Source organism: Balaenoptera borealis, assembly GCF_965194805.1.
Source record: "Balaenoptera borealis genome assembly, chromosome: 10".
NCBI classification, from domain to species: Eukaryota; Metazoa; Chordata; class Mammalia; order Artiodactyla; family Balaenopteridae; genus Balaenoptera; species Balaenoptera borealis.
Genome location: NC_138874.1, coordinates 13,260,143 through 13,272,200, shown reverse-complemented (window position 1 = coordinate 13,272,200; position 12,058 = coordinate 13,260,143). Strand labels below are relative to the sequence as shown.

At 52.5% G+C, this 12,058-nt stretch overlaps 1 protein-coding gene across 21 annotated transcripts in view; it reads left to right on the top strand.

Annotated features, from left to right (window-relative positions):
- The window catches only part of DISC1 (DISC1 scaffold protein), a 346,324-nt gene that overhangs the window by 43,419 nt on the left and 290,847 nt on the right, over positions 1 to 12,058 (top strand). For 16 of the 21 annotated variants that reach the window (XR_014249066.1, XR_014249067.1, XM_082407588.1 and 13 more), the window contains exon 2: positions 7,703 to 8,694. The exons of 4 other annotated variants lie outside the window; for them this stretch is intronic. Coding sequence is in view for 14 of the 17 variants with exons in the window: in XM_082407588.1 (XP_082263714.1) it covers positions 7,703 to 8,694 (992 nt within the window). In the remaining 3 variants the exon portion in view is untranslated. Of the gene's footprint in view, positions 1 to 7,702; positions 8,695 to 12,058 lie in introns of those variants that run through there. One more of the 21 variants, XM_082407594.1, reaches the window with a different exon arrangement.

Sequence of the window (12,058 nt, the reverse complement as noted above, 5' to 3'; positions counted from 1 at the left end):
CTCCTCCCTGAGCCTTCCCCCGCCTCCCGTGTGGGGTTGCTCACAGGCTGGTCTGTGTCTGCTTCTGAGTATTCCTGCCTTCGTGCAGGGACCGCAGCTTTGAAAAACTGGCATAGAATATCTCACAGTTATAAAACTTACATATATGTGTCTGCTGTATAATTATACATAGGCTTGCATATACCGTTGGAGAATGGTAACCCAGTCGGCACCCGTGTAACCACCACCCAGCCTGAGAAGTGGAATATTATCCTTGAAATCCCTCCTGCATCCTGTTCCCCTCCCCCGACCAGTTTATGCTGCTGTTTATCATACTTTTGCTTTTCTTCATACTTTTAGCACATCGTTGTGTCCTGTGTTCCAAGCAGAAGAGTTTGTTCAGTTTCACTGACTCAGGGCTGACACTGTAGCCAATTAAATCGCAATTCAGCCCTTCCAACAGCAAGACTGTTATAAGTGATGTCGGCAGCCCCGGAGTCAAAGCTCCTGGTCCTTGGGTGACCGGGAGGCTGACGGGAGAACAGACAGAGCTTTGCTCTTACAGGGGCCCCGAGCCTGCACGCCTGTTGGCGTGTGTACCTGCAGCGCACGCGGCTTGGAAGATGACGGTGATGCTTAGATCAGGGTAAAGGGGCTCTGCTCGCCCAGGGCAGCTGATGAGTTATCATGTCTGGGGAACAGCCTGCCTTTCAAGGGGATGGAGAGTGTCAGCTTGTGAATTCGAGATGTCGGCAAGCCCGATGCACGATTCTGTGGCGATTACCGGCTGGTTTGGGGGGCAGATTTGGGAGGGAGGGGGCGGGGAGGACTCCTCCCTTGTGTGACATTCCCTGTCTCTGTCTGTATATCTGTATTCCTATAAATATTTGTGTATGTTTGCACACGCTTGCATGTGTCTTTTTATTACACTCAGGCATGTGTGCACCCACGACCACACACACACACACACACACACACACACACACACACACACACACACACACACACACACACACACACACACACCCTGGTCCTACCTGCCCATAGATGGTGCTGTTGAAAACATACTTCCTGTTGGACTCTAGTTTTAGCTCCGACTGAGGCTTAGGTTCTCGAGGATGGGGCGGGCTTGCGTTGGGTATGGGGGTGTTTTATATGGACATGAGCGTAATAGTGGAAGATGACAAAGAAAAAGAAAGACATTGCAGACCTAAGGGATGTTTTCAAAAATGTAGGCATCTGGGTAACTAGTTAGGATGCTTCTGGAAGGGTTCTTTGTAGAAAGATTGATATTATCACTCATTTGGCCCTGAAGTATTTCTGTGTCTAAATGTTCGTCGGGGGAGGGTGCTGGAGGGTAGGCAGTGTGCCTTTAACGCTCAGAAGACAGTGGGCTCCTTGCTTGTTGTCACGTAAGAGACCTGGGATGGATGTGGTGTGTGGAGCAGAGAAGGACACAGATGTCAGGAGGGCGCCTCTCCTCTGTGTGTGCTGCAGGCTTGTTTTTGCCCTCGGTTTGGTGCCTCCTGACTGCTCTCCTTGTGTCCTTTCTTGCTCCCGTCTGGTCTGTTTTCCACAGAGGGATCTCTTAAAACATGCACATGGGATCCTGTCTCTCTCCAAAGGCCTCCCATCGCTCTTGGGGCAAAGACCCAGTCCCGATGCAGCCCACAGGCACTGCAGTGTCTGGCTCCGTCCTGTCCCCTGCCCGTCACCAGTGTCCCCCACCCATCCCTCCAGCCCCGTTCCTTCCTCTCTCAGACTGTTCCCAGCAGCCTCCCCCGGGACCTCCCTATACCTCCCGCTCACCTGTCAGGTCTCAGCCAAATGCCACTCCAAGACCCCCCTTGAAAGAGCCAGGGACCCTGTCCCCTGTGGCTGGCCACCACTGATCTGTCCGTCATCCTCCCCATCCAAGTTCATCCATGTGGTTGCGTGATGGCCCCCTGCCCCGCCCCCAGGATGGCCAACCACAGGAGGGCAGGGCCCCTGTGATCACTCACCGTGCTCCCTCTAGGACAGGGTTTGGGTCCTCCGAGAGGCAGATGCCGAGAGGGGGCGAGACGTGGGAGAGGTTTTTTGTTTCCATCTAATTAATTAATTAATTAATTAATTGTTTTTGGTCGTGCTTCCCCGCGGCATGTGGGATCTTAGTCTCCTGACCTGGGATCGAACCCGTGCCCCCTGCAGTGAAAGCGCAGAGTCTCAACCGCCAGGGAAGTTCCAGAGACATGGGAGAGGTGGAGGGAGATGCCCCTGAAGGAAAAGGGAGGGGGCAGGAGAGCCTGCCAAGGAGCCCGGGATGGAAGGAAGGAGGTCTCACAAGCAAGAAAGTTCCGGTCAGGCTGACGGGGAGCTCTCGGGCCCAAGTTGGTTGTCAGAGTCATCCTGAGCCCCCCTGGCATGGTCCGCGTTCACCCCATCCTCCCCTTCAACGCCGGGAGGTGAGTTTTGGGGTGGCACATTACATTGGGGAACACTCGGGGGCTCAGGGAGTCCTCTGCTTTGCTGAAGGTCAGAGAAATGTCAGGTTAACCGACTGAGCCAACGAGGTGACCCACTCATTTAACTTCAGATTGAGTTCTCCTTCCTCTGTGGTTGAGTAGCCATTCCATCCGCGACAACTTTTGGGCACGACTTACATCCCCTGCTGGATCGTAAGCAGTCTGGGGGCGGGGGTGGTGTCCTGCCCTTGTCTGCACCGCCACCCAGCATCCCGTGTTCAACGAGGACCGGTTGTGTCGACGTGGATCGCACCGTTAAAAGGGAAACGTGGTGAAGCTTGATTTATTTCTCACCTGCACTCGTCTTGCTCGCGAGATGCGTATTACAGTGACCTGAAGGCGCTTCCGAATCCCCAGGTGCTCTCTGAGCTATCCGAGAAAGAGGAACTTGTGCTCAGTTGCTCAGCTGCTCGGTCAAGTGTTTGTGCTTAGTGTATCTGATTGGGTTCTGGTTCTTGGAAAACAAGTTAATCCCCAGGGATGTGTGGTTTCTTTATGACTCAGAACCTTTGGTTCATCCGAACGTTTTATAAAAATGTATGCCCCGACCGTGACAAACAGGATTAAAATTCCTTCCATGCAAACAATAAATTCATTCATGTTTCCACTGTACATTTATACCCAGGTCACATTTTGTAAAGTGTTCCTGTGTTTGCTTTTCTCTAACTATTTTATGCGTCCCCAGCAGTGGCCTCTGAGTCCCTGTGTTTACCCTTCCCAAGGCAGATGTGCTTTCCCCACGGGGCCTTAGAGTCACTGAGGGACTTGCCCAAGCCCACATGAGCATTTTGTGTAGATTTTAACTTTGGGGTTGGTTTTAAGATCTTCTGAGTAAATTCATGAGTATCATTTTTTTTTTAATTGCATATTTGAGATTTCCTATTCAAAAATGAGTATGATCTGGCCGGCGTATATTGATGCCTTCTCTGTATACTAGGATTTTCGGGGGGAATTTTAAGGACTTCAGGAAGCTTATAAGTAGCATAAGTTGGGGACAATTAATATACAGCAAAGAAGATAACTGACAGTGCTGGGTGTTAATAAATTGGGGAGAGGAGTGATGTGGCCTCGTGGTGAAGGCCTGGGAGCTGGGCGATCTGGACGAAGTAGTTGATGGGGAAGGGGCTGGAGGATAGGAGGGATTTGGAGGGATGAAGGGAGAGCGTTAGAGGCAGGGCAGACAGGATTCTTGCTGACCTGGCTGGTAACATTGGCTTTCTCCAAGTTTTCCCATAAGTTATATAAGTAGATACTCCTGGGTACCTTATCCAGACTGTATGTGGAAGCTCTTTGACATCTGGGTTTAGTCGAAGCCCCTGTCTTTCACTTCCCTTCAATCTCAGAGCTCACTGGGCTGGATGGGGGTGGAGTGGGGATCCCACATAAACAGGAGCCTGCAGGTCTGCACGATGGGGAGGAAGTAAGACACCTGCGCTTCCCTCCCTAGAACCTCTTATGGAGCGTGGGCTGCACGGGATGGAGAAGGATACCTGAAGCTTTGTCTCCACCCCAGACTTTCTGGGGCCAGATGGGCAGAATGGAGCCATCCCTGGGTTTTACAAAGAACAAAGGGCACGGCTGGTTTCTGGGCCTTCCCTGGTCTTGCCATGATTGACTTCCTGTACCCTCGAACCTCTGTTCCCAGAGCTGACTGCAGCAAGGTGTCAGGAAGGAATCTTCCTCTCAAGCTCTGAATGTATCATAACCCTTTCTCAAATGCTGGGTGTGAAGGCAGGGCTTGGATTTCAGGTCAGATTGTAGGCAGGATATATAAATAATAATTGGTTTCTGGCCAGAGGGACATCATAAACTTCCTCAAAAAATAAAAAATTAAAAAAAAGTGGAAAGGGGGACTTTGGTGATGGGGAACTGGGGTTTTCCCTAGAGATTTCAGAGCAGCTGTGTGCCCCATCTGGGTTTCTTCTAATCGTTCTAGCTCATTCCAGAGGTGCCCTCCGGATCCCACTCTGTCAGCTCCTCCGCCCTCTCTGGAGGGTGAGGTTTGATAGTGTGTGACAGTCTTTGTTTCTGGGGCCACCCTCTGGAAGGCTCACACCCGGAGTGGGGCATGTCTGGCACACAGCTGGGTGCAGAGGCTGGGCCACCCCCATTCCCGACCGCTGCCTCTCACTGTGGCCTGACAGCATCTTACCAGAAACTCCTTCCACCCCCAGGAACACGGGCTCCCCTCGGGGAATTGCTTGGCACGGCAGCTGGACCTGGCCTGGGGAGACTTCGGACCCTTAGTTGAGTGGCTTTATGAAGGGCTTCTCAGGCCCAAGGGCCCAGAGGCATTTGAAAAGAAATGAAATTTCAAGCAAATTATTTTCCACTTAGCATTGCTTTTTAACTTCAGAAGGGTTATTTGGGTGATTGGACTTGTATAAAAAAATTAGTTAAAAGTCTCTTTAAGCCAAAAGACAATATAGATGTCACAGGACTTCGTTCTCAAGATATGAAATTGCTGGATTGTTTCCCTTGGGTAACTGAAGCCAGAATTCAGTGTTCTCTTTACTTCCTTTTGGATTCCTTGTTCTTTAAAAACTGTTTTGCCGGTTTTACAGGCAGAGGAGAGTTAGTCCTTCTAGGCCTCCCTTCGCCCTGTCCTGAGCCCCTGTAGCTCTGTGCTGACTTGCCCCATTGGTGCAGGCGCGAGCGCCCTGAGGGAAAGGACGGGTCTCCTTGGGACCAGAGAGCATGGTGACGCCATTTGGTCTATTAAATTTTTTTTTTTTTTTATTGTGGTAAAATACATATAAAATAGAATTACCCTCTTAACCATTTGTAAGTATCCAGTTCAGTGGCATTAAGCACATTCACACTGTTGTGCAGCTGTCACCACCGTCCATCTCCAGAACCTTCTCATATCCCCGTACTGAAGCTCTGTCCCCACTGAACACTAACTCCCCCTGCCCCTCTAGCCCCCTGCCAACCATCTTTCTACTTTCTGTCTCTATGAATTTGACTCCTCTGGGGACCTCAGATAAGTGGAATCAAACTATATTTGTTGTTTTGTGACTGGCTTATTTCACTTAGCATCTTGTCCTCAGGATTGAGGTTCACCCATGTTGTAGCCGGTGTCAGAATTTCCTTCCTTTATAAGGCTGAGTAATTTCCCACTGTATGGGTAGACCATGCTATCTCCATCCATTCATTGAGGGATACTTGGGTTGCTTCCATATTTGTCTATAGTGAATAATGCCAGTGATGAACACGGGTGTACAAATATCTCTTTGAGACGTGATTTCAATTCTTTTGGGTATATACCAAGAAGTGGAATTGCCGGACTGTGTAGTAATTCTATTTTTAATTTTTTGAGGAATTTTCATACCCTTTTCAGCTATACCATTTTATATTCCCACCTATAGTGCACACCGGTTTCAATTTTTCCACATCCTTATCAACACTTGTTATTTTCTGTGTGTGTGTGTGTGTGTGTGTGTGTGTGTGTGTTTAGTAGTAGCTAGTAGCCATCCTAGTGAGTGGTCCAATTTGGCCTATTAATGATCCCTCTGTACATTTTCTATACATTTTCCATATGTCCTTTTCTACTGATTCCAACTTTGCATGGAAGAAAAGAAAAATAAATGAAGAAAAAAGAAAATTCTTTCTTCTGACTTCTTGTCATTTCAAGTTGTCATCCTAAGGGATATACTTTGAGGCAAAGGGTGCAGAAAGAGCGTGTGTTTGGGGCTCAGATGAGCCCCAGTCTGTCCGTCCGTCCATACATCCAGCCATCCATCCATCCATCCATCCGTCCGTCTATCCATCCATCCATCCATCTATTCTACCCTCCCTCCATATATCCATGCATCCATTCATTCATTCACCATTTATCGAGCAACTTAAATGCAGGGCATGATCATAACACAGTGGTACCCTAGATGCTCAGTGCTGTCTGTTTACCATGACGAGGATGCTGGGAGCATCTGTGTTCTGGGAGGTGGGGAGAGATGCGTGGACCCGGCGGGCAGCTGTACTCCGCTTCTTGCCACAGGCTGTGTATATGTACAGCTGTGCTTCATGCTGTCTGCTCCCGCTTTTACCCTTCCCATCCAGTCTCATTTGAGGTGCGGCAGGGCCCCAAAGTGAGAGCACTGTGTGGGCTGAGTCCGGAGACTTTGGCCCTGGTCACTCGGCCACTTGCAGCTGTTTAATTTCTCTGAGCCTCAGTTTCCTTAATTATAAAAGGAAAGTTATAATTCCTGGTCTGGTTGATTCACATGACTTTGGTAGGGAGGAAAGGAAATTAGTGTGGATGAAGACACATCATGAGTAACGGGGTGTGTAAAATAGTAACTAACACTTTAATCACACTTATTATGAGTGCCAGGCACTTTTCTGAGCTGCCTGCCTGTAGTAACTCATTTAGTTTAATGCTCACAACCACCCTAGGGGAGAGGTACTGTGGATATTTCCATTTTACTGATAAGCAAACTGAGGCACAGAGAGGCCAAGTAACTTGTGGAAGGTCACACAGCCAGCAATGGCACAACCAGGTCTGAACCAGGCAGTGAGGTGCCAGAGCCTACGCTCTCCAACTGCTGTAGCGTCATGCCCCTGAGAGGTATCAGCGATTGTCATTGTTTCTACCCCTCTCGCATAGCTGGGAAGGGAACACAGCCCCTGGTTTGGAGAACACAGCAAGCAGGGCCTCCTGTAATCCCCTGTGAGATGAATAGACGGGCATAGATTGTGTCTCTGCCAGCTTTCCACGGTCTGCAGGTGTGCAGGGACATGGGTAACTCAGATAATGAAACCACACGTACGTGTTAAGCGTAGCCAGATTAGGCGGCTGGATCTCATCTGGGGGAGTGCGCCGGCGTTCGGCTTCAGATCGTTTGCCTTCCAGAGCACTCCAGGATGAAAGTGCTGATGCTGCTAAAAGACCACCAGGCAGGATGCTGGGGGCTCAGAAGGAGCTGCCGAGGCTGTGCCTCCAATGTGCTCGCCGCCGTGTTGGCATAACCCACAGCAGTGCCAGCTGTTCCGCTCAACAGCGGAGCTGGGATGCTGTGCTGTGTCTACGCAACCCAGGCGGACGCTTCCCGAGGATAATCAGGGTTTTCATACCAGGTTGGCCTGGGGACCACTGAGCCAGCATCTCTGACAGATGCCCCGAGGGATGACCTCTGAACCCGGGGATGTTCTCCAAACGCAGTTCCAGCTGAGCCAGGGAGACGTGCGTGTTTACGGGGCTGTTTTCTCTTTCTTCCCAGGCAGCGAAGATTGCTTACCACCGGCAGCGTCTTTTCGGAGGAGGCGGCTGGCACGGAGGCCGGGCTACGTGAGAAGCGCAGCTGGGCCCCGGATCGGGTTCCTCTCCCCGCCAGTGGGCGCCCTGTTCCGGGCCCAGGGAGGGGCGCGCGGTGAGGAGTCCCACCACGCTGAGTCCAGGGCCGGGCCGTGTGGCCTTGACCCTGGAGGCCAGTGGCGAGGTCCCTCGGTTGGGAGCCCCGTTCCCAGGAGCACAGCAGCCTCGGCTCTGACCTCCGTGGGCCCCCGAGGCCTGGCTCTGGTGGCCGTGAGAGGAAGCCCAGGGCGCTTTGGGACTCAGCCCAGGGCTGGCACCACCCTGCCCAAGAGGCTCCCCAGGCCCTGTGGCCCCGGGGACGCCGGGCGTCCGGGGGAGCTGCCACCCATGGACAGTCATGAGGCCCCAAGCCCTCGCCGGGAGGCAGCCTGGACCAAAGGCCGTCTGTCCCCGGAGGAGGTGAGGGGCACCAGCGGCGGCCTCGGAAGTGGCCCCGAGGCGCCCTCCACCCCTGCCGGCTCCCAGGACGTCTTCACCTCCAGCTTTAGTTTCATTCGCCTCTCCCTGGGTTCCCTGGGTTCTGCTGGGAAACGGGGCGAGGCAGAAGGCTGCCCGCCATCCAGGGAGGCCGAGGCCCCGCGTCGGAGCCCCGAGGAGACGGAGGCCAAGGCCGCCAGCTCGGACGGACCCCGCGGGCACCCTCGGATCCTCTCCTCCCCCTTCGCTCTCAAGGCTCCTCAGGGCCTGGCAGACGCCGCCCAGACCTCGGGGGGCGGCCCCAGGCTGGAGTGCGAGACGCTTCCTTTGTTGGACACGGATGCCACCTCCTCCCGCGCCCCGGATCCCTCGTGGTTTGAGGGCGGCAGCTCGGGGGATGCTCACCGTTGGGACCCTCTGCTTGGCAGATGCAAGCTGGCACTGTCGCACTGCCTGCAGGGCCAGCAGCGGCGGCTGGAGGTGGGTGTCTCCGCAGCCTGTGGGCTGGTGACGGTCACGGCTCAGATTAGTTCTGGACGGAGGGCAGGAAACAGCACTTCTGGGGTTGCCCAGCTCCCCGCCGCCAGCTCCTTTGGCGGCTGGCTGCAAAGAGATGTTGCCTCACTGCTGTCTCTTCTCTTTCAGCTTGAACTCGAATCTGTTCTCATTTTCTCTGTCCCTTAGATGCTCAGGTTTGTTGTCTGTTGGGCCGCAGGTCCTCTGCAGTTTCTGGCCTGGACGATGCAGGGTTAGCTCAGCTGAGCGTTGCTTTGAAGCGGGGTTGGGGCCAGGGAGCCGGGGAGATGGAGCTGGCTGGCGTGTGGACAGGGTTGGGGGATATAGACGCAGTGTTGCTCTGAACTGGCGGCGATCCAGAGCTGCTTCTGCATCTACAGCGCTCATCTTGTACTGCAGCCGTGGGAACTCCTGACAGAGAGTCGGGAGACTTTGTTTCTGGTCGCTAAACCTCTCAGCCCCTCAGTTTCCTTATTTAGAGACGATAACACCACACGGGATTGTACTGTGGTTCAAGTGGGAATGTAAGTGCTTTGGAAGTTGGGACAGGCTGTATAGATGTCAGTCCTGGCATCATGATGTTGCTGTCCACCCAGTTACCTGAGGGGTGGGTACACCTGGGAGTAGGCAGGGGTGTTCTACGCCGAAAAGTTCCCAGAGAATCCCGGGCAGAGACGCTTGTGGTGACCCATTGGCTTGTCCTGTTGAAAGACTGTTTTCCTTCTGGGATATGTGCATGAGTATGTGTGTGCATGTATATGTGTGCATGTGTATGTGTGTGCATATGTGTGGGCATGAGTATGTGTGTGCATATGTGTGGGCATGAGTATGTGTGTGCATATGTGTGGGCATGAGTATGTGTGTGCATATGTGTGGGCATGAGTATGTGTGCATATGTGTGGGCATGAGTATGTGTGTGCATATGTGTGGGCATGAGTATGTGTGTGCATATGTGTGGGCATGAGTATGTGTGTGCTTATGTGTGGGCATGTGTATGTGTGTGCATATGTGTGGGCATGAGTATGTGTGTGCATATGTGTGGGCATGAGTATGTGTGTGCATATGTGTGGGCATGTGTATGTGTGTGCATATGTGTGGGCATGTGTATGTGTGTGCATATGTGTGGGCCTGCGTATGTGTGGGCATGAGTATGTGTGTGCATATGTGTGGGCATGTGTATGCGTGTGCATGTATATGTGTGCATGTGTATGTGTGTGCGTATGTGTGGGCATGAGTATGTGTGTGCATGTATATGTGTGCATGTGTATGTGTGTGCGTATGTGTAGGCATGAGTTTGTGTGTGCATGTATATGTGTGCATGTGTAGGTGTGTGCGTATGTGTGGGCATGAGTATGTGTGTGCGTATGTGTGGGCATGAGTATGTGTGGGCATGTGTATGTGTGCATATGTGTGGGCATGTGTATGTGTGGGCATGAGTATATGTGTGCATATGTGTGGGCATGAGTATGTGTGTGCATATGTGTGGGCATGTGTATGTGTGTGCATATGTGTGGGCATGTGTATGTGTGTGCATATGTGTGGGCATGTGTATGTGTGTGCATATGTGTGGGCCTGCATATGTGTGGGCATGAGTATGTGTGTGCATATGTGTGGGCATGTGTATGTGTGCATATGTGTGGGCATGAGTATGTGTGTGCATATGTGTGGGCATGTGTATGTGTGTGCATGTGTATGTGTGTGCATATGTGTGGGCATGTGTATGTGTGCATATGTGTGGGCATGAGTATGTGTGTGCATATGTGTGGGCATGAATATGTGTGTGCATATGTGTGGGCATGTGTATGTGTGTGGGCATGTGTATGTGCATATGTGTGGGCACGTGTATGTGTGTGGGCATGTGTATGTGCATATGTGTGGGCACGTGTATGTGTGGGGGCATGTGTGTGTGCATATGTGTGGGCACGTGTATGTGTGTGGGCATGTGTGTGGCACATGTACACGTAAGCAGGGAAGTAGGGCTCATCTCATCAGGAGTTGGGAGGAGTACCTGAAAACGTGAGGCTCTCGTTCATTCCCAGCAGCTGGTCTCAGTTACCCTCGACCCCTTACCTGTGGCCTGATGTTCCTGGCCCCATCCCTGTTTGTCACCCAGGGAGATAGTGCAGCCGGGCCAGCGTGCGGGTCTCTGTTCCCAGGTGATGCGTGGAATCTTTGAGCCAGACGTGTTCCAAACTGATGCCACTGTCTTCCCCACCAAACCCGCTCTAACGGGCCTCGCCGTTGAGCTGTAATTGTCGATTCGAGTTAGTACAATCCATCCAGCTCCTGAGAGGAGCTGCAGCCTCTTTTTTTTTTTTTATTTTATAGCTACTTTATTTATTTATTTATTATTTACTTTTGGCTGTGTTGGGTCTTCGGTTCGTGCGAGGGCTTTCTCTAGTTGCGGCAAGCGGGGGCCACTCTTCATCGCGGTGCGGGGACCGCTCTTCATCGCGGTGCGCGGGCCTTTCACTATCGCGGCCCCTCCTGTTGCGGGGCACAGGCTCCAGACGCGCAGGCTCAGTAGTTGTGGCTCACGGGCCCAGCTGCTCCGTGGCATGTGGGATCTTCCCAGACCAGGGCTCGAACCCGTGTCCCCTGCATTAGCAGGCAGATTCTCAACCACTGCGCCACCAGGGAAGCCCAAGCTGCAGCCTCTTCGACACCTCCCTCCACCTTGTTCTCCACCTCTGCTCCGTCTCTAAGCTCCATCGGTCCTGCAGCTAACCCGCTCTCATGGTCATGGCCACGGCCACGGCCCCTGCCTGGTTCAGATCCTTGTTACCTTTCACGTGGGTCCTGCAACAGGTTCCTGGTGTAGTTACCTTCCTCCAGCGTCTCTCTTCCTCAGTTCATCCTCCGCGTGGCCAGCAGCCTTCAGGAACACTGCTGGGATGGCGTCATTCCTTGGCTTAAAGCCTTGGGTGGTTTGTTGCTTCTCTCGGGATGGTCTCCAAATTCTTCATCCTGGTAATCGAGACCTTTCCCGACCTGCTCCAGCTGCCCGACTGTCCAGATGCCTTACTCCTGCCGGCTCAGCCATCGGGGGCTGCATCCTGTTCCTGTGCCTCTGGCCTCCGCCCGGAATGACCTTCCTGCACTGTGCCACCCACCCAGCTCTCCTTATCCCTTTTGGTGTGACTTCAAAGCCACTTCCATGTGAGGCCTCTCTTACCCCCCGAGACCAAATGATTCCCTCCATTCTCTTCCGTCCCCGCAGCCTTTGCATGTGCCCCATTACAGCACTCGTCACGTTAATAATCCTTTGTTTGGGGTCCAAGTTCCTCACTTGACCATGAGCGCCTTAGCTATATACATCACTTTGCTT